General features: G+C 39.6%; 1 protein-coding gene across 2 annotated transcripts in view; it reads left to right on the forward strand.

The window, feature by feature from the left end:
- Window positions 1-23,655, forward strand: part of LOC101621250 (chromosome unknown open reading frame, human C14orf37) — a 107,432-nt gene extending 83,777 nt beyond the window's left edge. For both annotated transcript variants that reach the window (XM_004681837.2, XM_012724554.1), the window contains 3 exons: window positions 17,558-17,589; window positions 22,548-22,682; window positions 22,907-23,655. In XM_004681837.2, coding sequence (XP_004681894.1) covers window positions 17,558-17,589; window positions 22,548-22,682; window positions 22,907-22,975 — 236 coding nt within the window. In that variant the 3' untranslated portion in view covers window positions 22,976-23,655. The remainder of the gene's footprint in view (window positions 1-17,557; window positions 17,590-22,547; window positions 22,683-22,906) is intronic.
- The last annotated feature ends 3,528 nt before the right edge of the window (window positions 23,656-27,183 follow it).

Genomic DNA, 27,183 nt, shown 5'->3' on the forward strand with positions numbered 1-27,183 from the left:
AGCTGCAACCGCTTCAGTGTGAGTTCGATCCCCACCCCGGAGGTGACCCACATGGCGTGGCAGGCTTTTTTTTGACCCACCCGCTGCTCCCCTTAGCAGTGTACTTCATCGATCTGCCTGTTCTTCTCCCCACTCTGTCTCTGGTGAATCCTCTCATCATCCCTATACCTCTGGCCTGTACCCCAGTTCTGTATGAATAAATCAGTAAATCTAAAAAAAAAATCTTAAAAAAAAATTAGTTATCTAACTAATGTTAACCAGAAAGGTGTCGAACATAATGATATTTTGTATAATTGTAAAATGATCCCAATTTTTCTAGCTAATATATATTATTATATAGTTAGAATTATTATTTTTGCAATGAGAGTTTTTAAGATCTAGGTTTTTTTTTTAGCAATTTTCAAATACACATTACAGTATTATTAACTGTACCTATGCTTATTATATTTATTTTAGAGACTCACAAACTGGGTGAGTGAAAACAAGAGAAATTTACGGCCTCACAGTCCAGGGACTGGAAGCTGAACTCAAGATGTGGGCAGGGTGGGTTCCTTCTTCAGGCTTTGAGGGAGAGTCTGCTCCTTGTTTCTGCTAGCTTCTGGCCTGGCAGGAAGTTCTCAGTGTTCCTAACTCGCACCACACCTCTGCCTCTGTTGTTGCGTGGCCTCTTCTCCCTGCATGTCCCTGTCTCCACATGGCATCCTTGTCTCTGTTCCTCTTCTAGTAACACGAGTTGTATTGCATTAAGGGCCCATCCTTCTCCAGTTCTTCGTTTTTTTATTAGCTAATTTCTTTGCTAGCACTTTATTCCAAATTTAGTGATATTTTGAGGTACTAGGGGTTAGGACATCAACCTCTGTCTTTGGGGGACACAATTGAACCCATTACATTGTAGGGAAACATGGTATGTTTCAAATTTCTGAGTGGATGCTTGTCCAGAAATTGATTTGCAATGTATAGGGCATTACCCCTTAGAAACCAGGTTATATATCATGCTGAGATCCCTGGGGCAGCCCCGTACAATGACGGATGTATTTCACAATGTAATAGAAATAGAATGTGTTCCAGTGGCTCTGTAGAACTAACCAGTGCCACAGCAGAGGTGTCAATGGGAAATGCATTGCAAATTTCAACTTGGGGTGCTGAGAACACATTTTTCCCCAGCATGCCTATATTTATTTCTCTCATCTTGATTCGTCTGTGGTTATTTACATTTACATTTTCTTTTTCCTTTTTTTTTTGTTTTTTGTTTTTGTTTCTTATTTTGCTTTTGACATTACTTTTCCTGTTGTTATGATACCTCAAGTGCCTTGCGGGTAGAGCTGAGAGTGGGGAAGGGGGATGCTATGGGCTTTAAGAAGTCATGTGAAATCTGGAGAAATGAACACAGGGTCATGAAAAAGACAAAACTTTCAAGCTGACCATAGAATTGAGACAAACACAGGTGAGGAGAAGGGTCAAAATCACAGAGGGAATAGCATAAGGGAGTATAGAATGGATCATGAGTCCTGTGGTGGTAGGAGAACTCTTTTCTCCCTACACCTGCAGGGAGAAATCACATACTGTCCAAAAGTGAACAAATACATAAAATAAAACTTTATTTTATGTATTTGTTAATAAAAAAATTAAATTCAAAAAAGTGATTTCCAAAACAGCATCAATTCTGCCATCTTTTTCAAGAACTTTCTGACTGTTAAAATAAGCAATTGATTTAGCTCAATGATGATTCTGTACTCTGGTTATTTTAAGCATGTAGCCCTAATTTTAAAGAACCAGTGATTATGTAATAATACCAATGTGCCTTTTTTTTTTTAAAGATTTATTTATTCATACAGAACTGGGGTACAGACCAGAGATGTGGAGGGTGAGAGGATTCACCAGGGACAGAGTGGGGATCAGAACAGGCAGATCGACGAAGTACACTGCTGAGGGGAGCAGCGGGCGGGTCAGGAGAGGTCTGCCACGCCATGTGGTCACCTCCGGGGCAGGCGGGAATCGAACTAATGCAGAAATGGCTTTAGCTTCTCAGTGCAGTGCTTTAACCTGCCCCCAATGTGCCTTTTAAAAGAGAATCCTTTTTTTTTTTTTTTTAAATCAGATGGTAGATATTGGTAAAGTGTTGCCAATACAGTGTATCCAATCATACGAATAATCAGGTCTGAATAACAGACTTTTCATTTTTCTTGGTTACAAGGGATTGTGTAGATCAGGGCCTCTGAGGAGCATAGTCAGTCCATGTGTGCAGCTTAGGAGGGGACCTAGGAAGGATAAAGGGAAGGGAGCCCGAGTAGGAGCAGTTTCAGACTGCAGTGTGGGTCTGACTTCTGTGAAAGTAGCTGTGTGAGGTAGGAGGAGTGGGTGGGAAAGGACGCAGATGACAGCTCAGTTCTGAGATGGAATGAGACCAGGTTACCAGAGAGGGTCTGTCCTCCCCCCTTTCCTCAGGAATGGGCTTCCTATGGCACCCCGAGGGCTCAGTCATTGCCTGGAGCAGTCTGAGGGAAGCCTGGATGCCCCACAAATGGGGTGGTTGATCCAGGAGTTTGGAGAGGGAGTAACTCCATAGCAGCAGAGTAAAGCAGTCAGTTTCCATAACTTCCATGGAGATGGAGCGCTCTGGGGCCCACTGACTTAGAAGTTGAAATGGCATTTTTACTTTCAGTAATTCCTACCTTCATTTTCGTGATTGTAGGCAGTAGGTACAGTAGTATTCACAGTATGCCTTTCTCATGAATAAGTATTACAGGGTAGTTTCATATCACATTGTACTTGTCATAGTTAATTTAACTTGTTATTTATGCTCATCATGATGTTGAAATTATGGTAGTTATTAGACCTGCCACTAAATCTTATTTAATAAGAGGAAAAAGACACATTTACTATTATAAAAATAAAATGGGTAATGGGATTTAAATATAATTCTTTAGAGCCTGATGTGCTTTCATTTTATGCATTTACTAGCATTATCCCAAAAAAGGACCCAGAGTCTATTTGAAAGGGAGGCCCACTGTATAAAAATGGTTTACACCTGCCCTGCAGGTAGTCTGCAGCAGGTACTAATACAATTATTGCCTAATAGAGTGATCCTTTACCTGGTTCCAAAACAGTGCTCTGTCCTCTTGGGACTACATCATCACGAGAGATGATTCTTTAATTCCTCGGTGCTGAAGCAGCAACATTGAGCATGACAGACACAGAGCCAACCCCAGAGTTTAAGCAGCTATGAAAAGACCATCATGGAACAGAAACAGTCATTTATGCTGCTGTGTAGTGTGTGATGTTACAGACACGAGCACAACGGGTCACTCTAGATGCCCCAGGAGAGGGAGCTGGGGGCAAGCAAATCTCCCTGAAAAGGGCCCTTGATGCTTGGCCTGAAGGTGAGTAGGTGGAGACAGGTTAGACAAGTCTAAAGAGGGACTTAGCTCACTGTGAGAACCAAGATCTTCAGGCCCTTTGTAAACAAAGTGAAAAAGTTGAAGCTTCCTTCTCCAAGGACAATAGGAAGGGATTTTAAGCAAGGAATGATGTGTTTCTCTGTCTGTAACTTGCAAAAAACTTGACGTCACATTGACTTGCAGCACTATATATGACTTAGGGGTGTAGGTTCATACCTCTACAGATGTATGTCACCATACCAGAACCACCACCAAAGCACTCATAATCCTCTGCCATAGACAGTTGGGCTCCTGCACCCTATGTGGAACGTCTCCCCACCCCATCACTTCTGGTGGCCTCAATTCTTCAGTCAAATTTCTAGGTTTGTTTTGATTTAGTTTGCTTTGCTCCTATACATTTCACATATAGTGAGAGCATCAGTGTTTTGCTTTTTTTTTTTCCTGACTTAATTTCACTTAGTGTAATTCCCTCCAGTTCCATCTATATAGCAAGATTTCATCTATCATCTTTTTACAGCTGACTATTATTCCATTATGTATATATGCCATGTCTTCGTAATCTACCACTCTCATTATTGCACTTATGGGTTGTCTCCACAGCTTGGCTATTGTAAATACTGCTGCAGTAAACTGACACAAGCTATGTAACTTCTGTCAACTGACAAATTCCAGACAGAAGGGAAAAACTCTGAAAGATCAGAATTTCCATTGCTAACTTACGTTACCACCTCCCTTTTTTGTATAATCATAATATCAAAATATTCTGAATAAACATAAGTTTACAACTATATTGCATTAACTTCAGAATGTGGGTGCCTGGCCCAGGCAACCAGGGGCTGTCCCAGGGCAGGAAATTCCTCTGTCTCCTGAGACAAAAGGCACCCTAGGAGAGATTAGACCCCCTGGGCATAAAGACTTCTGGGAAGCTTCCTCAGTCTTTTGAAACAAAAAGCAAAACAGATAAGACTCCCAGGGCATAAGGACTCATGGACAATTTCCTAACCTTGCTTACACAGGTTTTGCTTAATGCATGACTGTATAACTTTCTTCTTAATTTACTTTTCTTTAATTACCCCTTTCTTAAACAAACACTAACTACTCTCTGCTAGCCTTAAGTTAGCCATTAGCTTCTTTTTAGACAATCACTGATGACTCTGCTGACTTTATTCCTTCCCTAAGATCCCTAACAATCCTTTGTTAACAGCTCATTCTTTCCCAGACCTCTTATCCTTTGAGTCATAGTTAAACATCTGTATAAATGAAAGTTATCACACATGTGTATAATCTAGAATGCCATAAAGTGCCAGGAAGAGGATGCATTGTTTCCCTCTTCCTTGAGACTTTTATGGTGATTTCTTATTAACTTACCTTATACATTATTGTAATTAACTACTTGCTACACAGTATAAATAAAGACCTGCTGAAAAGATGGGCAGGAAGACTTGCACCAAACACCGACTCCCGTGTCTTCCTTGCTCCCGCTCCCACTTTCCCCCTTTTTGGTATCTCCGAAGGCGGACTCCGGACCCTACCTAAAGACCCTGTCCCCTGTTGCATGTTGAGGCAGGTCCCCAACATCAAACATAGAATGCACATATCCTTTCAGATTAGTTTTGCATTCTCTGAATAAATACCAACAAATAAAACTGCTAGATCTTGTGGTAGATCTGTTCTTAATATTTTGAGGAGCCTCCATGTTATTCTCCATAGGGTTTGGACCAGTCAGTACTCTCACCGAAGTGTACAGAGTTCCTTTTCTCCTCACCAACATTTGTTGTTTTGTTTCTGGTTTTATTGATATGGGCCATTCTCATGCGAGTGAGGTCAGATTGCCCTTTAAAAATATTGTTTGGAAAAATAAGGGCCCTCCCTGGTGGCGCAGCGGGTTAAAGCACAGTACTAAGAAGCTTAAGCCACTTGCACATGAGTTCTATTCCTGCCTGCCCCAGAGGAGATCCACATGGCGTGGCAGATCTCTCCTGGCCTGCCCGCTGCTCCCCTCAGCAGTGTACTTCGTCTATCTGCCTGTTCTGCTCCCACTCTGTCTCTGGTGAATCCTCTCACCCTCTGCATCTCTGGCCTGTACCCCAGTTCTGTATGAATAAATAAGTAAATCTTTAAAAAAATATTGTTTGGAAAATAACAGGGAAGTTTTTTGTGGTAGGTACTAGGTGAAAAACGGTGGCAACTTCCTGTGATGTAGGTGGTTCGAGTGAACAAGGTTAAGGAAGACTATTGATATTATTGTTTGATTTCTCTTTGGCTTTATGTGAATGCCTGGGTCAGGAATTTCAATTTGTTGTTCTATCATAAACTAAATTTTTGGAAGCACTTTACTTAAAATAGGAGGTTCATAGTAGCTGCAGTTCTCTTTGAACTTGGAAAAATATTTCTCTACAGTATTGAACCAGAGAGAAAGTGGATGCTGTTTGCTTAGGTTCTCTGAATGTACATTTGTCAGTTGTTGCTGCATCGAAGGCCTTTAGAGTTCTGCATTAAGAAGAAAATAAACTTATCATTAATAATGTAGATAGCTATATTGCTAGTTAAACAAAAGATCTCTGGCTGCTCCTTCATAGGAAACTTGTGAATGGGTTCAAGGTTTGTTTGTTCCTAGGTTAAAAACAAATTCATTTTGGTTGATGGCAAATTCAGGGCCATGCATAGTTAGGCAACTCATAAAAATATAGAAATGAGTCTCTGGGATAATCAGAATTTTATTGCTAGTGTTTAATTGATGCTCAGAGCTTTGGGATTTTAATTATATCTGCTGAAAAAATTAAATTCAATTTCTCTTTCTCCCCTTTAAGCAGAACTGCAGTCTTTATTTTAATTCATAAATACATGAGATTTTATAGATGTTTTCTGACACAGTACTTGGTACTGATTAGATACTTAATAAGTGTTGGATTTTTTTTATTTTCCTAATTGAATGAAAACAAATGAAATAAGAAACCTAGCTGTGGCTCTGCTTCTGCCTTCTATTTCTTACCTAGTAATTGATCTTATATATTTTTTGATTATTCCAGAAAAATAAATAATTTAAGTGGGAAATTGTTTTAGTAAAAAACTGTTTTTAATGAAAACATTCTAGTCATCAGGGCAGGTTGACTTGACTATAATGTTGAGTTTTCTTTTTCTCAAGTACCTGTCATGGAGTGTATTGACTGTGTTTTTTTTCTATGTATTTTATGGTTACATGTCTCATATTCATGCCTTATATCCATGATTTTTGAGTATGGTGTGAAATAGTGGCCTGGTTCCATTTTTTTTTTTTTTTTGCACATGACAGTCCAAGTTTCCCAGCACCATATTTTGAAGAGGCCTTCCTGGTCTCAGTGGGTCATCTTCACTCCTTTGTCATAGATTAATTGTCCATATACATGTGGTTTTATTTCTGGGCTCTCAATTCTATTCTGTTGAACTGTGTGTGTGTGTGTTTGTCAAGTACCATGCTGTTTTAATTATTATGCCTTTATAGTATAGTTTGAAGCCTATAGTATAACACCACCATAACCCCCCTTTTCAGGCCACAGAGCTTCAGTTATTTGGGGTAGTTTGTGTTTAGATATGAACTTCAGTAATATTTGTTCCATTTCTTTGAAAAATACCATTGAAGTTTGCATCATATGTGGATGCTGAATCTTATCAAATGAATCCTCAGCATCTATTTATATGGTCATATAGGTTTTGCTTTCCTTTTTGTAGATGTGCTGAATTATGTTGATTTTTTGAATGTAGAACCTATTCCTGGTCTAAACTCCACGTGGTTATAATATATAATCTTTTTGATACATTGTAGATTTGGTTTTATAAGGCTTTAATTGAGGACTTTAGCATCTGTGTTCATTTGGAAGAATGGTCTTTAGCTTTCTTTTTTGGCATTGTCTTTGGTTTTGATGTTTCTGTAATGTTGGTCTTAAAAATGTGTCTGGTGGGCCCTCCCTAGTGGCGCAGCGGGTTAAAGCACAGCGGGTTAAAGCACAGCACTAAGAATCTAAAGCCGCTTCCGCATGAGTTCGATTCGCGCCTGCCCCGGAGGTGACCACATGGTTTGGCAGACCTCTCCTGACCCGCCCGCTGCTCCCCTAAGCAGTGTACTTCGTCAGTCTGCCTGTTCTGTTCCCCACTCTGTCTCTGGTGAAGCCTCTCACTGCCCCTGCATCTCTGGCCTGTATCCCTGTTCTGTATGCACAAATAAATAAATAAATATTTTTTAAAAAATGTAAAAAAAATGTGTCTGTAGTATTCATTCTTTCTCAATTTTTGGAAAGTATTTGAGCAAAATAGGTATTAGTTCATCTTTGACAATTTGGTAAAACTTGCTATTGAAGACATCTGGTCCTGGACTTCTTTTTTTGGGAGAGTTTTGATTACTGTTTCAACTTCCTTGTCTTTGGTTTGTTGAGATTTTCTATTTCTTTCCTATTTGGTCTTGGATGAGAGTACATTTGTTTGTCTCACCTAGGTTGCCGAATTTATTTGTATATACATATTTGTCATAATCTTGTTATCTCCTCAGTTTCTGTGGTGCCTCTTGTAACTTCTCCTCTTTCGTTTCTAACCCTGTGGTGTTTTCTCCCTTTTTGAAGACCACCAAAGTGTTGATTTAGTTTTCCACTGAATTTATTTCACCTATTGGCTGAACAGGGCCCTAGGGAAGTGGGAGCTTCATGTTGATTATGTGGAACCATGTTAGAAACAGTAGATGAGAGCCGTTGGCACACATGCAACTTCAGTGTTACCTGATCATTAGCCAGTTTTTCCTTTGTCTCAACCCTATGAACACGCCATGGCTTCTATCATGGGGTGTTGAAAACTCCAAAATTTATAAAACAGAGAGGCTACTTGATGACTTTATCTTGAAGCTAAAGTAGTCTATCTCTTGTTATAAAATTTAGATTAAGGAATGACTGCAGGTAGGGAAGGTGGACTTTGTGTTTGCTAAAGCCTCACATGTATCTGGAGATGTGAGTTTTAGATTCAGTGCATCTGGCAAGCAACACACACAAACTTGGCTTTGCATTGGAGGCCTGGTGCTTCTGTACTTCAGGAAGGAGTAAACTCTTTGCAAATGAATTCTGAAGGTCAACCTATTTTTTTCCCCCCACAAATGGATTGACAATCAGGTAGTGAAAATGTGAGGAAAGACTCCTTAATAGTGAGCTGGGTAGCATTTCAAATCCCCTGAGTGTGGACTTGATGATGATGAGTGATAAAACCATAGATTGAAAACCTCAGTGCTCAGCAGAACTTTCAAGTGTTTCTTAGGCAAGATACATTGATTTTCGTTGGTTTGTTTTGTGTTTTTTTTTTTTTTTCTCACAGTGAGGGAAGAGGAGGAGTATAGACAAGTTGTTTTCCTCTCCTGGTAAGCAATGTTGTATAGCATGTTTCTCATTTTGGAAAGAGAAAAGTAAACATTTATACATCAAGTATTTCCATGTGGTTTAAAGTCATGATTGCCCTCTCAGAGTTGGAAACAATACAGTTTATAGTTGCTCAATATTTGCATTGATAAGTGATCCTCTGAAGACATAGATTGATTATAAGGCTTTCTCTTTGCATCTTTCCAGAAGGTATCTGGGCTTCTTATACCCTTCTCTGTAACTATCAGTGCAAAACCTTCACAATTAATTGCTTCTTAGATGCACCATTACTGCTCACTTAGTCCTATGCAAAGAACTAGGTCGTTCTAGTCATCGGAATCGTGCTGTTCTGTAATTATGTGAAGAGCAAATGATTATAGATAGGGTTTCTGTGTGATTTTAAAGCAGGTAAATTTAGCATCATTACAGAATAATCTGTAGTTAGAAAAACTTAAGTTTCTTTAAAAAACATGCAGATAATATTTAAAACTTGGTAAGTTTTATTGTTCTTAAATGGGTTATGTAAGTTGGAAAAAGCTTTGTCTTTTTCTTGGGCTAGAAGAGGCACTTATGATTAAATAACAAGAAAGAAAAAGCTAGTCTCCATTTAGTTCTTGACATTGCAGAAACACTGTGATTGAAATTTAGTTACATATTCTTTGAACAAAAGACTATGTTCTGATATTTCGGTTTTTATTTAAGTGGAACATACATTTCTCTTTGTGTTGACTAAAATGAAAATCATTCCCCAAATATTGAAAGATGTAAATGATGTTAAAAATAATTTGATTATAGAACAGACTGTGTTTATAACCCTTTCAAGATTGAACCTGAGCTAAATGGAACTTGCTGTGAAGTACATCTTGCATGATGCTATATGGAAAGGCCATAGTTTACAATTCAGGTAGCCTTAAGTTCTTTGATTAGAATTGACTTAGATAAATGGATATGGCATTTGCCATGAATTTGGCCAGCTTACCTTCCTTGCCCCTTACTTATGCTCATTCTAAAAGGTTATTTTAAGGAAAAAAAAATAGAATTGGTATGGCAAAGGACAGGCCAGACTATGTAATGACTGTAGGTTAGTGTCCTAGTTTTAGGACTCCCTAAAACTAGACCCTGAATCTAGACTGAGGCACAGGAATTTAATTGGGAAGTGGCCATGGGAAGCATGGGGAATGAGGGAGTGAGCAGGATGGGTGGAGAGCCAGGGAAGGGATGTTCATTAGCGGGCTATTGGTGGGTCTCCTTGCTGCTGTGCATTTGCTGAAAAGTTGTATGGAACACATCTTCTGAAAGAGGACAACTTTGCTTACCAAGTGGTAAGCAAAATAATGACCCTCACCAATGTGCCCATCCTGCTACAGAATATTATTATTACAGAATAATCTGTAATTATCTGTAATAAACAATAAAACCCCAATATCTGTGGGTCCTCACTTGTGTGCTCAAGACTCAACTGCAGACACACACAAAAAGGTCAATAATGGGTTTATTTACAAGGGGAAAAGAAAAGGAACAACCCAGGGAAAGAGAGAGAGATACAAGTTAACTAATGCATCCTACCAGTTTCACTGACCTAGAACCCTAATAGCACACTGGAAGCTGATCAAGAGCCAAGAGAACAGCTGCCAGCCATGAGACCAAGAGAGAGACCCTCACCCAACATGTCCAGTTTTATATCCCAAAACACAAAATGGCTGCTAAACTCCACCCTCGGATCCTAGCAGCCCTCCCTTTGGTATTGCTGGGATTTGTAGTTTTGGTGTCTGGAGTGGTGGTGGAGTCCACAAAACGTGTATCTGTAGAGTTCGTTCAGGACATCCTTTCTTTCTAACAATCCTAGTTTCCAAAAACTGGGAATACTTTACAAAGGGATAAAGGGATCCAGGTGTGATTGAATTAAGGATTTAGAGGTGGGGAGATGATCACAAGGTATTTATGAGAAAGAACTAGGAGGGTCAGCAGAGGAGAAAACATGACAGAGGAAGTATGGATAGGTGAATGAGAGTGAGGAAATGAGAAAGAGGTGGTGGTGGTAGGAGTTGTATTGCTATGTTATTGACTTTGCAGCTGGAAGGTGGGGACATGAGACAAGGGGTGCAGATAACCTCAAGAAACTGGAAAAGACAAGGAAATATATTCTTCCCTTGTGCTTGCAGAAGGAACCAACTCTTCCAACACCTTGACTTAGTCCATGAGACTAATTTTGGACTGCTGACCTCTAGAAATAGAAGATAATACATTTGTATTGTTATAAGCAATTACATTTGGATAGCAGCAATAGGAAATGAATATGCTTATTTACTGTTGGCCTTCACTGATTGAGGCTGGCTAGCTGGGCAGTATTTTCTCATTGCTCTGGCCAGCCCTCCACAGGTTCCTACAGCTGGAAGACACCCTTAGACAGAGATACCCTCAGGCCTGTGCAGGATAAAACTCATCAACAGTCTGCAGGCCACCTCTGCAGCAGGCCAGGCACCAATGGACTTGGCAGCATCTGGACAAAGAATTTGAACAATAGAATGTGAAAAATCCCTCAAGCACTTTTGGATTGTTTCATATGAAAAATCCAAGTTTAAAGCCTCTCTGTCTATTCATTTTCTGTTCTCCTCTTCTCCCCTTTCCACTCTCTTTTTCCTGGCCTTTAAATGTTGGGGTTCTTGGCATTATGACAATGGCCTTTTTTAGTCTCACTCTGTGATAGTTAATTCTTTGTGTCAATTTGTCTGAGCCATGGGCTGGCCAGATGGTTGACCAAACATTATTCTAGGCATGTCAGAGAGTGTGTTTCTGGTGAGATTAACTTAATCTCTAGACTGTCTGGAACAGATTGCCTCCTATAATGTGTGGCTGTGCCTCATTCAATCAGTTGAAGGTTTGACTAGACCAAAACACCACCACTTTTAGAGCAAGGGAGAATTCTTCCTGTTTGAGCATTTGAGCTGGAATATTGGTTTTTTTCTACCTTCAGACTTGAATTGAATCTTGAGTCTCCACTTTTCAGACTAGAATTCACTGTCAGCTCTTGTGGGTCTATAGTTTGCCAACTTATCCTGCAGATCTTGGAACTTGTCTGCCTCTATCATTACATAAGCCAGTTCCTTTAGGGTAATTGGATATCTATCTATCTATCTATCTATCTATCTATCTATCTATCTATCTATCTATCTATCTATCTATCTATCTATCTATCTATCTATCTATCATTATCTTTCTCTGTCTCTCTCTCTCTTTTATTGCTATATATTTCTGTCAAACCCTTTATAATACACATTCTAAAGTGCAGGGTGAATTTATCCACTCTTTTAAGTTCAGCTCTTAGCAATATGCTGTTTGAATTCTTAACCTTCATATTCCAAGTGGGTTTCTCCAACTTAACTGCCCAAAGAAACATCCAAATAGAGATAGTACAAATACTTTAAACTATACATATTCAGAATAAAACATTCCTATCCCATTAGGCATCTGCTCCTGCTTTCTGTAGTCTGTCTGTTCTCATAGTGTTGTAAACATGTACACTGATCTTACACTCATCTTCAGTATTGTTCATCAGAGTTTTCAGTTTCATCTCACAATTTCTGCCACTGAAGGCTATTGTTTCCCAGTGGCCTACATGACTAAGTTAGACAAATCCTTATATTAAGATGGAACTAAGTGTTTTAGTTTATTCTTATGTACAAAGAAACACACACACAGAGGTACCTGAGGAGAAAAAAAGAGCAAAAGAACCATACAGATATATAGAGTCTGCAAAAGAGAAAAAAAGGGAAGAAAAGAGAGACACAACCACAGTGTCATAAAGAATGAGATAAAGAATGAGAAACAGAGTTTGAGGAAGGCACACAATGAAGGCAAGAAAGGGGACATTTGTCAGCGAGAGCAGACAGGGAGAAGATAGAGAAAGAAGGAACCAGGATAATGCACAGATGAGTTGATCCACACTGGCCCCAATTTGGGTATGTGTTCATCTGTGGAAATGGAGGAACCCTATTGTGTGCCCTGACAGGACCACCTCGCTTACCTTCCTGTACTTCTGCCCAAAGTGAGCCTCTGGCATTTGAACATGCATGTGCTTTAGAGTCGTAAGGGTCTGTGTGTCTTTCAGTACTTAAACCTTACTTCCTTCATCTTTAAAACAGGGATTAAAAACACCCACCTTGGAAGCTTTATGTGAATTGTTCAACTAATTGCAATTGTAAGCTTTAAAAGAGATGGAATCTCCTCTGGCTCCCACCCATTTTAACAGAAGGCAATTTCTGCAGATGTCAGGGATAAATAGATTGCCAATAAAACTTTATTATTAGAAATAAAGGGAAATTAAAAATATGCTTCTTAAGGAGCAATTTTAATACTTTTCACTCAGTCTATAAAAACCAATCATACTTACAATTTATAGGATACATGGAAATTTATTTTATCTTCAATTTCTTCTTTATTCTCCCCAATAGACAGGGAGATAGGCAGGAGAGGGCAAATTACTATACTTGGGACTCCATACACAAGAGGGCGATGGTGAGCATGAAGTTGGACCTGGTTTTAATAACCCATGTGTACCTTTTTTTTCTGTGAATCTTTCTCCCTAACAGAAGGAGACCAGAACCTTTGTTATATTATTGTGCTATCTTTAAATGCACTAGATGAAATTTCAAGGAACAAAACAAACCAGAAATCAGTGTGATTAAGTTGACTCCTCTGGGCTAAGGATTTAACCAAGTGGAAGTGCTTCAGCTTCTTGTGTCTTCCAAATCAGCAATCCACCATGCATTTTCCTTTATTTAAAAAGAAGTAAAAAATTAGAAATAAATTGGATAAATTGGAAAATTGTAAAAATATGTGGAATAAAAAAAAAATCACCCATAGTTCTATAACCCATAGATGAATTCAGTAACACTTTGCTGTTTATCACTGCAGTTATACACATGCTGTTTTTCTCCACAAACTTAGATCTACATGATACATATTCTGCTTCATTTCAATCCCCTTCTATAATTTGCTCAACACTATGCCATTATGCATTTTTCTTTAAAAAAATTCAAATTTTTATGTAATAGTGCGTTCTGTAGATATAACCTAAAACTTTATTTCCCCTTGAGTGCTTCAACCAATTCTTTATTTTTGAATATTGATGTTGTTTCCATGTTCTTTTCTATTATAAATAATGCTGCAGTGAATAGCATTTAAGTAAAAATTTTGTGCATATCCATGATTAATTATTTAAGATACTGCAATTTTGGATAAGAAAATTTAAACTCTCTCTCTTTTTTAAAGCTTTTGGTATTAATTACAAATTCCTCACCCACATCCAAGAAGTAGTAACAATTCATAACCCTTTCATCAGTGTGTTGCTTTTCTATTAAAAAAAAAAATTGGGGTTCTTGGTTTTGCTCTTCATAAAGAATCCTTTCTTTCTATTAAAAGGTGCTTTTTCTTTCTTCTTTCTTTTCCATTTCCTTATCATTACAATTGCTTAAGTTTTAAAATGATCACTGTATGAAATGTATTTGGAACATTTGCTTGAAAGTTTTGCTGAGAACAGTGTACAGAATCCTCATGAAAGATCATCATGCTTACTTGAAAATTGTGCATTCACTGGGAGGAGGGAAGGAAGGAAGAAAGGGAGGGAGGGAGAGAGGGAGGGATGGAGGAGGGAAGGAAGAAAAATAAAATTAAGAAGGAAGAAATATTTATGAAGCACCTGAAAGTCCAATAACATGTTACTTATCCTAGCAGACACCCAAGAAGTACTGAGTGGACCTGCAGGGGTCTCATGATCTTGTTTGGGGAAACAGCCAGGCTTAGTCATGTCCACCAAATACTGACCCACTGTCTTCCATGTGTCACCTCTCACTAGCCCAGACTTTGCCCAGCTTTGTTTCTTCAGCTCCTCTTCTGATCTACAGAACTGGAGCTGTTGAATATGTGGCTGGTTGAAACAGATATGGGTGACAGATGTGGGTGCACACTTCATGGAGAACCACTGCTCCAGGAAGTTATCCAAAGCAGAACTCTCATATTTGCTCTAGAACCTAAGATATGGTCAGTTGTGCCAGTAAGACCTGTTTTATAAGGCCTCCATTAAAATAATTCTTTTGGCAGTGAATTGCCTGTACAGTTCAACATCTTACCAACATCTTAGATTGCTGGCTTGACCTGTGCCTCCCTTTCCTCTTCTCCTGTTGCCCTGCTTCGGCCATCCAGAAGCAGTCAGCTGGCTCCATCCTGCCTTTTCAATGAGGTGCCCAATCTGTATCTCTGCTCCCACCTTTCTTTTGTTTTGTTCTTTATATTTCATTGGGTTTAAAAAAATTTTTTTTATAATATAAGTTTATTTTTACATCATTTTGTACCTTTTTTTTCATCTCAATTGTAATCCCTGTGGGTTTCCCATCACTAGTCACCCGTGTGCCATCACCATAGTCCAGACACTTCCCTCCCCCACACCCCCTGTTTTTGAGCCCATTTCCCACTCCACCCCCACAAAATATCTCTGGTATATGGCTGTTCATTATTCTTATTATTTTCTCGCCTGTTCCATTATACTCCTGCTATGAGTGAAACCATCCGGTATTTTTCTTTCTCTTTCTGGCTTATCTCACTAAGCATGATCTTTTCCAGCTCCATCCAAGTTGCTGCAAAAGACATGTGTTTCTCTTTTTTGGTTGCTGAGTAATATTCCATTGTATATATATACCACATCTTTTTAATCCAGTCATCTACTTTTGGGCATTTGGGCTGCTTCCATGTTTTTCCAATTGTAAATAAAGCAGCAATAAGCAGGTATCTTTTTCAATCAGTGCTTTTGTGTCTTTTGGGTAGATACCTAGGAGTGGGATTGCTGGGTCGTAGGGAAGCTCCATGTTAAGCAGTTTGATGAACCTCCAAACAGTTTTCCATAGTGGTTGTACTAGTTTGCATTCCCACCAGCAGTGCAGGAGAGTTCCTTTTTCTCCACATCCTCGCCAGCATTTGCTATTGCCAGTTGTTTGAAGATGTGCCATTCTCACTGGGGTGAGGTGGTATATCTCATAGTGGTTTTAATTTGCATCTCCCTTATTACAAGTGATGTTGAACATTTTTTCATATGCTTGTTGGCCATCTGCATTTCCTCTGTTCTTTATATTTCATAACCAGCTTATGCCCTAATCTCAAATATCTTTGCCGTATGCCCCATTCCTCAGCTTGCCTTCTGCCCCTCACCCTCTCCATCTGACATTGTTGCTTGTCATCCTCTTCTCACAGACCTGATGGTGTCACCCTTTTCTCTCTGGATTAGGTCCCTGTAGCTTCTACTGTCCCTGTGTAGAGCCTAGATTTAGAAAATGTGCATAATAAATAATTTGTTGAATGAGTAGAGGAGTTGATTTTTCTCTTGTCTGAATTTAAATTTTTGTGTTGGACTTAGAAAAGATGTCAACACAGTACTCATATTTTGTATGTCTGTCTTTCTCCTCTCCTGCTCTGTTTTTCTTTCCTCATTTCTCTATACCAACACTGTTCTAGAAACTTGGCATATGTTATTTATAATAGTCGCAAAATCGACAAGATAAGTGTTACCATACTCATTTTACATGTGAGGAAACTGAAGGCTCTAGAGGGTCCAGAACTGCTCCAGTGGTGACCTCCCTTCACCCTGGAACCACTCTAGAATCATTCTTGAGGTTCCTGCACTTCCTTCTTTTGACCTTCCCATGATCTTGATCTAACCCTGATTGATTGCCACTATCTTCACCTGAATATCAGTTGAGACTCGGAGTAATGAACAAAAGACAGTCCAGAGAGCCCTTGCCAAGATCTTGACAGGAGAGATTGAAGCTGGGAGTTGAGGGAGATAGAAGAACTAAAGGGATTTTTACATGTTCAGTCTGAGAGAAAAGAAGGTGATGTCACCAGAAGAAACAGGCCCTTGGGAAGTCTTACTCCTGTCTGTTTAGTCATAGAAGGATTGGCCTGCTAGTGACTTTACTCCCTGGTTCACTACAGGCAAATCTGTTAGCTTCTGTGGGTTGTAGTGCCTCATCTCTTCCCTAGTTGCAGCTTACCAGAGTCTCGTGTTTGCTGGTCCAATGATGCAGTATGTGTGAATGTGTTTTGTGAGAGATAAAGCTGCATGCACATTAATTAGCATCCCTGCTGTCAGGTAGTAATGAATATAGTCAAGCCAGAGGTGCGGGGCGAAGAGAGGATTCACCAGAGACAGAGGGAGGAGCAGAACAGGCAGATGGATGAAGTACACTGCTGAGGGGAGCAGTGGGCAGGTCAGGAGAGGTCTGCCGCACCATGTGGATCGCCTCCGGGATGGGGATGGAACTCATGCTGAAGTGGCTTTAGCTTCTTAGTGCCGTGCATTAACCCGCTGCGCCACCAGGGAGGGCCTGAACTTGATATTTTAAAGGTGACTTAATCTCTTCTTCCTGAGGTGCCACCCTAAAGCATTCATTAATAATAGCAAATACAATTAGCAAACAAAAAAATCTCTTTAAAAATGTACAAAATTATGTAAAAATAAACTGCTGTAAAATAGAAAAAAATCAATGTTAAAAAAATCTCTTAAACTAATGATGATATAAGGGACATGTTTTTGTTCTATTCATTTTCGACAAGTGAGAATAAAAACAAGATTATTATGTCATTATATTAATAGCATTGACTCTTTTACTGTATTTCAAGCAATAAAACCGTCATTGTATCAGATTAACTTAATATCATGAACTACAAATAATCACATTAACTTAATGAAACATAAATAAAAAGATGGCTATTTACATTTCATTCTCTCATTTTCTCTAGTGAGAAGCTGGATGGAAAAGCTAAAAGACAAGGTAAGAGGAGTATTTTCTTCCCTTGGATTTACGTTAGAGGGCAAATCTCTGGCAAAAACCATCTTCAGAGAGGTCACACTTCCATTCATTGCTCTGATTCTGGTAAACTCTTCAAAGACACAGGACTGCTCACTTCCAGGTGCCCAGCAAGAAACAAGATCTTCCTTTTCAGCCCCTTCCCATGCAGCCCTCGGGCCACCACTTCTTTGGTGCACTGCTTGGTCTTATGAAGGTGATATCTGTATGCTCAACTGAATAATGTCCTTGACATATCTTGAAGGGCTTCCTTCTGGGAACTTCAGGAATGTAATTCCATTTGAATGGGCATCTCTTGTCCCAGTGCTTGGCTCTTTTAAGCCTGGTCTTCTTGAATGAGGAATTAACCCTTTGGGTATGGGAAGACATTGATTCTTTGAACCCAAAGGCAAAAACTGATGGACTTGATTCAAGAATAAAAGTTTGCAGACAGCAACCTTAAACCTTACTCTAGGTTTGGGTAAAAATACCTGACCTCCTGACTATAATCCTTAGACTTTTATGTGGTCTGTTGAGGTGCCAGTATTACTAAGTGATAATGAGCTGACTTGTCTGAAATGGCTGCTGGAGAAAGCTGTGCTTCTCCTACATTAATCTTGCCATCTACATCTGTGATTGACAATATAAATTCTTGCCACGTACATATTTTTCATTTTATTTTGATTTGCAACACTCTCCAAGTTTTATTTTTGGTTACTTCATAATTTTACACTGGAATTACTCATAAAAATGTTGATGGAATCCTGAACTCCTTGCTGTGGCCTGTGTCAGGTCCCATTACTATAACCCAGCTCAGATTTACCTACGGGTAAATGGAAAACTTTTCAGTTGCTAGATATTGAGTTACCTCCAGCTCTCCATCTCAGAATATATTTCTGGTTTTTTTTTTTTAATTATTTTTGGTCAATATTTGAATGATTAATATTTATTTCCTGACAGCTTGATGTTAAAGAATAAAAGGAAACATTTCAGTTGCATAAAATGATCTAATTATATTCGTCTCCTCACTAGTATTTGTCTGCTTCTTAGAACAATTTAGCATCTATGTATTTTGAGAATGAAACTACTTTATGTTCACAAGTTTTCCATGTGATGTTGAACAATTTTAAGCCTGCTGAGGTCAGTGGAGGCTATTTTAGTATCTGTAATGGGCCCAAATGTGTAAAGGAGGTACACAGAGCAAGATTTGGGGGTAAGAAAAGCTCAAAAGTTTAGAACTCGATATACTTACATTGGAAGTGCTCCTTGTTATTTTCTAGGGGAAAATATAATGCAATGAAAAGTAAACAGGGTTTGGTATGTTAATCTAGGATCCCATATGTTGTCTTTTCTATAGAAAATATCGTCTGGGTTATAAAAACAGACCCAAAAAATAGGCTGAGGAAAATAAGTCTTGGCATGTAGCCTATTTTAAAGCTGGATATTACAGAAATTTCTTACCTGCATGTATATATAGCCTCACCACCCCACTTGAAAATCTGCACAGCTTTCGAGAAAGGCTACCTGTATTTTTCTCTCTTATGGATCCATACTTCTCTGGTCTTCAAGGCCTGGAACCTTCTCCTGGTTGCTTTTCACTCTGAGGAATAATTTTATGTGTGATTCCAAGTTTTGTGGGTTACTTTGAAATTTTTACAGCCCTCTCCTCATTTTCTTCTGTAGTGTATATTTTAGTTATGTCTCAAAAAAAAAATTGCAAGAAATAGCTGGGTCTTCAATAGAGGTTGACATTTTTCATGCATTTTGTTTTTGTATTTGACTCTGTCTCTGGAGGGAGTCCCTCTGGTCGCTCCCAGATCTGCCTCCCTGTGCTTGAACTAGTGTAACTTTACGTGCACATGCATTCACATGTGGACACGCTCATGTGTGCACACATCTGCATATCTGCCCTTCTTCCTCCTTCCCTCTTTCCACCAGTCTATGGCTGTTTTGTTATTATCTTCAGAAACTATTTGGGAATGAAACTATTGCCTCTTTGATGAAAGTCACAGAATCCTTGAGAAAATAAATGATACATTTAAATGGCTTTTCAGCCAAGTTCTGACATTGATATTTCATTTTTTTCCCCAACAAAACCAAAATGTCCTTTATGAAAATATTTTTTTCTCCTCTGGCATAGTATCTGTCAAGGGTCATCTAGGCAAGTTGTCTTAATTCTTTAGTTTCTTTAATCTGAAACATTTTAATAGTCTTTTTATACAGTATTCTTCATTTTTAGTTTATTGGATGTTTTCTTATAAATGAGTTCAGGGTTTGCATTCTTGGGCACAATAAAACATAGGTGTGTCCTCAGCATGTCACATGTAGAGGCACATATGTATACAATAATTGTGAATGGAGAAATGGGAGGAGGCAGAATTGTAAGTTAAAAATGATAAACATGGGTCTTATTCATCGTCATTTCTGTAAGGCAACAAGTTATGGATATTCTAAAAGAAGAGTTTATTTTCAATTGGTTTTGAAAGAGAGATTGTTAAATTATATTTGAAAATGATAAGTTGTTTTGTTCTTATTTTGTAATTGTTAAAGCATAAGCAGATGCCAGGGATAGATACGTATACACACATATGAAACAAAAAAGAGAGGAGAAATATAAACTGGATTTTTGTGAAACCTACACAATTTCAGGTTCTAGAAATAAGAAGTCTAAATGTGTAAATAAGAGAGATGGGGAGTATGACCTATTTTGCAATACTCATGTCATTGATGTGAAGTTAAGCTGTGTTAGCAGGAGAAGACTCACACAGAGGTTGATCAAGTTGAACATCCAGCAGCCTAAATCATCCCATGAACATACAGTACCATAAAGTTTAGTCTTCCAGGCCTAATGTTGACCATCTTTCCATGTATGTTTGTTGAATGGAATTAAAATACACACACACAGAGTTCAGGTGCAAATGCCCAAGCTCTGTCCCACATGAAAATGATATTATTTTGTGTACCTTAAGTAGATCTGGAAGACCTTTGGAAAAAGTTTGGGCTATGTAAAGAGTTTTAATTTGCTAGAAAATAAATGGGTGTTGTTTCTTGGGGAAAAAACTTAGTATGCTGCCAAACAATGTTATTATATTCAAATTAACAGAAGAACTTCCATATTCTAACTCAAGACTCTGGAAAGTCAAACTAGTGAGTGAGCTGGCTACGTTCTAAAAGAGGGGCTGCAGTTTTGAATCAGTTCACTTAATCCTCTGATTACTTCTGGAAATGTTTGTTTGTTCCTAGAAGTATTATAGCCTGTATACCATAATATTTTTAGGAGACTTTTTTTTCTGCCCCTCTCTGTTGTGGGCTTATGAAGAAAGCTCCTGGAAGTAGTTTATGCTATATAAGAAATTGTAGACATAGTCAAGTAAATAGATTCATGTCCCCCTGACCCCCCATGCCTATTTAAAATACTATAGCTTTTAATTTTTTAGTTATTTACATATTCTGTCTGGTCAAACTTCTGGAAGGGGTCTTCTAGAAGGCCTCATGTGTCATGTCCTCATGAAAGGACTCTAGTAAGCACATACCCTTCTAGCTCTTAGGTGTCTTATCCGCCAAGATGCTGGGAGTCCAAGTGTAATGGCCTTTTCCTGAGCTGGAGAAGGGCCTGAGCCCAGGGAAGTGTGCAGCTCACACTGTTCTCTTAAGACTGTGGTATTCAGACATCTTACTCTCTTTAAAGTTGGACAAGAAGAATGTATTCCCTAAAGTTCTTTAACAGGGGAAATGAGAATTATCAGGGAAATGCCACATGTCAAAATAGAGATTATAAGAAGATCAGGATCCTGATTACAAACTAGTATAAACATAAACAAGTGAATGGAACCCTTAACACCCTCTCTGGTTGTGGTTAAGAGCTCTCACCATGTTACCTTTCTGACAGTGTTCAGTGATTCAGTCCACATGGGATCGATATCATCTAGGACTATCCACTTTTGCCCACCATGCGTAAGACTTGCTTATTCTTGCAGAATGAATGAGAGACCTGCATAAACAATCCTATCATATAAAGGAGTTGTGTTGAGCTGCATAAACAATCCTATCATATAAAGGAGTTGTGTTATTCTAAAATAAATCTTAGAATTTATATTACTTCTTAACAAAATAAGACTGAGGTATCTACAGTGACATCTTGGAAACTTAGACGACACATGGGTTGATGTCTCCAGGCTCTTTGGAGGTACAGTATTATTGGCAGTGATCTTTGTGTCCTTCTCTGCCATGTCCCTTCTTTGGGGCTGGGGACATTCAGAATTCCCTCCCAACGCCCCAGCTTTGGTCCTGTCCACTGGGCAGGGTATTCCTTTCATGTAAATGAATCCAGCCACTTTCTGCGCTGTCTTTTCTGCCTATGCTCCAGTCCTGGCGTTGTTCTTTCCTTTGTAATTCCTTCTCTTTCCTGTTTCCAGAGCCTTCATCTTTCACTAGATAGCTTGCATGCACATTCCTCTTGCCATTCTTGCAATAATGCAGGTAAGATTGTGAGCGAGGAGACCACCGATGTCCAGACCCTGCTCGGCCCTCCCAAAGCATAGTATTCCAGAAGGCACTTTATCTCCCTTGGAACTCAACTCAGGCTGTTATTTCCAGTTTATAGCATTTTAATAGCCTTGGCATTCCCAGAAATTTACTTCATCCATCTTTAAAACAAATTATATTTCTGTCACCAAAACATGATGTCGACAAAGGAGCATAAGCAAGTGCCTGGAGGTGCCATTAAGTCTGGCTGATTTATTTCAATACTTCCAAGTATCTGAAATAGCCAAATATAGTCATACCTCTTTCTCCCTCTCTTACCTTCTCCATAAAAAGTAACTTTATTCTAAGTGCTATTTTATTTTATAACAAAATAGACAAGAGAATTCGTACAGCAGCGATGAGAAGCCCAGGGCAGTGGTCTGTTTAGAATCCTAATGTGCTTTTGTTTTTCTCTGCAGGCTGGTTACATGTCTGGGATGCTGGTACCCGTAGGGGTTGGGATAGCTGGAGCCTTGTTCATCTTGGGAGCCCTCTATAGCATTAAAGTGATGAATCGCCGAAGGAGGAATGGCTTCAAAAGGCATAAAAGAAAGGTATGGAACTACCACCAGCAAAACCTAATCAGCTGCAGAAGCTTCTTGCTTATCTAATTTGCTTAATAAAGCACACAGGGCTTAATGATGCATGAACATATCCGCACGCCCACACCATCACTTCCATTTGGTTGGTTTGTCAGAGCAACTTTCAGAGGGGGTCTGCTTTTCAGTTTTTCTCCGTGACATGAAGAGTTTAATAGTTTTCTGTTTTCCTTCTCCAGCAGAGAGAATTCAACAGCATGCAAGATCGAGTGATGCTCTTAGCCGACAGTTCTGAAGATGAATTTTGAATTGAACAAGAGTTTCGTCGGGATATTCAATGATGTCATTACTTTATTTTTTATTTGAGGGCAAAAAAAAAAAAAAAAAAAAAGAACAACATCCAACCACCTTGCCGCTGGCAGCTCACCAGTCCCATTACCTGCTGGGTAGTAGGTTTTTCTTGTACTGAGCAGAAAAGGCATGCTGTAGACTAAATGTAATATGCAGTGTTTGTTTTTATTCTGTAGTGAGTTTTCACCACCACAGGCTACAACACATAAAGACACAGCATACTTGTTCAGGGGGCGTTGCTAGACTAGGTAGAGTAAATAGCTGGTGTTTTCCACTGCATCTTTTCCTTAGTTTGGATCACCTGTGCTAAGTATACTGATGACTGTTGCCAACACACCCTTGATTCTGATAGAAATCTTCACAAAGAGTCACATGTGACGGCTGCTCTCTACCTACTTGAGTAGGCTCATGGTCCTGGCGCCTACTACATTTGCATCAAAAGTAGCAGCAACTTGGAATGAAATCCTTTTTCCTTTTTGTCCAGATCTCTCAGCACATTAGGATTATATATAGATCTGTATGTATCTTACATTATGTACTTCCGTCTCCCAGTTTATTATTTTTCACCGTCTGTTTTGTTCTCATTTTTTGGCAAGGAGAAACATGCATCAGAAATAATACATTATATTGACTCTCAGTTCTAATGTAAGCCTGCTTTCTTCAGTAGAGGAATTAAGTCAAGTAGACATATCAATCGATTCTTACATGCGTATCATTAAGAGGTCTACTTTTGGGGACTTCTTGAAGAAGAAGGAGGAAAAAAATCAATCAAAAAGGACATGAAGTTAGATAACGGCAGTGAGCATTGAGCCCTGCTGATGGCTCCGTGCACGTGTGTGGCCACTATGCTGATGTACTCAGATCATTGCTTTTCCATATCTGTGGGCTTGGCCATGGGGTGAGTGGGTCATCATTGTTCCTTTAGCTTTATTAGAAAAACAGACGGTCTGCAAGCCCTGCACATGACTGAGTTTATGCAACACCAGCTTCGCTCAGGGCATCTCACTTCGAGGATGTTGGACTGTGTTATGTCATTTTTCATTTCCTTGGAATGTAATCCCTTGCCCCATTGTTTGATCTGGCTATTTGGGGCTTTCAGTCCAGTTTTGGGGTAAGGACTTGACTGATTTCCATGGAAGAATAAAGGTGACTAATAACATAGTCCATAGTGCTTTCCACTAGGGAGGATTTGTTCATATTTATTAGAGCTTGTTCCACTATGTTCCGGGCAAGTTGCAAAGTTATTGCTCATAGCTACTCTGTGCCATATTTTTTTCCCACTTCATTTGACTAAAGACAGAACTGAAACAGAGTAGTTAAATCATTCTTTAAACATACCTTCAGAAAGAATTAGAGCTAGTGTTTCACTTGGACTCAAAACTGTGAACCTCTATAGCTCAGCACCCTTTCCACAGACCTGGGAGGGAGCAGTGTCATTCCAAAGTCAGTCTTTAAAATCAAGGTTCTAGGAAAGGGCTTCTTGGTCAAGAAATATTTCACATGTGTTTATGGTTTGGTTAAATGATCATCTTTCTAATTTCTCTTATTCAAGTCATTTTCTCCTCCACTTCTGCTGTTTCCTTTATAATCACATTAAGTATTATCTCTAGGGAACTAATAAAGAAAGCTTTCTAGAATCCACTCCTGAATGATAACTGGTTTACAAGGATGTTTTCATCAAATAATTTCAATACTTTTTTGCCAAGAGATGCAAGCAGATGTATGAGGTTGTTAAAGAGAAATGAAAGGCCCTGCAAAGTCAAACATGAATTAGCAATTGTCAGATTCAGTGTCAGATTTTAAAACGAAAATTAAAAACAGTGACCCCGTGTCATAAGTAATTTGTATTTCACGAGTAGAGACACCCCTACCCTCACATTAGGTATGTTTTCCCTTGCTGTAAATATTCCCAAGGGTAGGAGGAGGTGAGACTGATGTGGCCATACTGTCTTTGTCTTCTTGACAAATTGCTTATAGAGAATCCAAGACAGACTGCTTTGTACAGCCACACGGGGGACTGATGGCTGTGAACGCCTGGGGTGGCTCCTAACCTGTGGTCTTAAACAGACTATGGCTAATAGGTTGAGCCTTCAAACTAATATAAAGTCACAAGTAATGGACACCTATTTTCATTTTTGTAGAGGGCTATAGAAGGAAATGTTAGTACATTTAGGCCTAAGCAAATGTAGCTGTAGTCCTTTTGGGACAGATTTCTATTTAAAAAAAAAGTTCATTTAGACCACAGCAGATTTGTGTAACCAACTTATATAAACATCTGAGTTGAATAGAAGATTCTGTGATTCAGCCAGTCTGATTATTTTGGTCATTATTTTTCCCTATAGAACAGTGACTTTTCAGTGATTAGTCTAGATTATTAAGAGGGTTAGAAAAGATGGTCCCATTCTAAACAAAATCTAGGATTAAGGGTGTGCCCAGAGAGGGTGCTGGCCAGTGTTGATGCTTGCACTTTAAAAATTAAAGCCAATGATTCTAACAACTAAGTATGACATTTAACAGCAAAACAATAAAGCTTTCTAGAGAGGGGGCCAAATATCTACAGCTTCAACTGGTGCTGCCTTCCCCTCTGAATTGTTTACACTACAGAACTGCTGGCTGTTCCACTGCAGGGCAGGGACTGTCTCATTGTCTGAGGGAGAGGCAATGTTTCCCAAGCTTGTTGGCTTATCGGAATCACCTGGGGGTGCTTGGAACATGTGGGTTCCAAGACCCAGCCCCAGATACCCTGAATCGAAATTTCTAGGAGAGGAGTCTGGGATTCTGTGCAGGCAGGATTGAAACATAACCAGCAAGGAGAGCATCTTGACAGAGAACAGCTTCCCCATTAAAGACAGCAGGGAGAACCAGCTCTGAAAGAAGAGACCCTTCCCTCCGTTGGTTTTCCAAAGGTTCTCCACTGTCTGGCATAGTGGGAAAAAAATGAAAGGGAAATGAAGAGCTCATAGTAAAACAGTAGGATATTGAGACAGAGAGGAGATTCTACTGATGTATGGCTTGACTGTCTTTCTCTTTCATCTGAGGACTACTTTTCACTTAACGTGTTTCAGTTTTTGCTTCTCTCATAAACTGCTTGTTTCAGTAGCAGCTCACTAAACTTACATGCACTGTTTGAAGTGAGTTAATATCCCAGGGTTTACTGGGGCTTTTTTCACAGCTCTTGGCTTGGAAGCAAACAGTCTCCAAACTAAAAAAAAAAAAACAGAACAAGCAAGCCCCTCCTCCAGTTTCCCCTGACTTTTACCCCGCCATGTCCACGGGTCCTATGCAACGGGCAGAGTGAATGGTTTGGGTTAGTAGTGGGGCAGAGCCCACAAAGCCCACTGGCTCCTTGGTCTCCACGGGGAGGTCTTGGAATAACACCCATTCCAGACATTTGCCTTCTTTCCCTGTGCCCTCGCTAAAAGGTTGGGGGTCACACAAAGACGTGGGGGTGTGGCCATCTGGGAGCTGATGAGAGGAAGGCTCTGGTGGACATGCCTCTGAAACCACTGACCTTAAGCCGCTGAAATACATGCTCAGCTACTTTGCTCTGAGTGTTGCTCCTAAACCAGAGCCCGCTGCCCTCATAATGTGGCACCAACAACTAATGGTGGCAAACTGGGGTCCTTCATTCACTTACCTTGTGCCAGGGAGCCTACTAACACAGTCTGGGCCAGTTGTCAACCAGATCCAGCCAGATAGCCAACTGCAGAGTACCCAGAGGCTAATTCAGGCATCCCTTTGAAATGACTTCAACAAAAACTGACTGGGATTGTCTGGGGTCCAACCTTAGCTACCTCTTCCGCCATTCTGCATTTGAAGCAATTGAATCCATCACAGGATTCAGGTTCCAGCGTCCCAAACCTCAGGACAATGTGAATGCCTTTGTGAACGCCTTTAGGCGCTCAGTTAGAAATTGTGCCTGGGGCCTGGCCGGTGGCACCCCTTCTTCCAAGAAGCCCTGGGTGAAGGTTCACTACTGTGAGTCAGTCATCCAGAAAAAGAGGATGCATCCACTCTGCCCACCCCAGAGGGCCCCTCTGTAGCATCCCTGGCCTGGGAGTGCCATTGACCCTGGAACAGCACAAGTTTGAGTGCACTCGATAAACAAGAATTAAACTTATTCTGTCTCCATGGACTTTTCCAGAATCCAGGTAGGAAGAGCCAG

This window comes from Condylura cristata, unplaced genomic scaffold (assembly GCF_000260355.1).
Source record: "Condylura cristata isolate star-nosed mole 26May11 unplaced genomic scaffold, ConCri1.0 scaffold00013, whole genome shotgun sequence".
In the NCBI taxonomy this organism is placed as follows: Eukaryota; Metazoa; Chordata; class Mammalia; order Eulipotyphla; family Talpidae; genus Condylura; species Condylura cristata.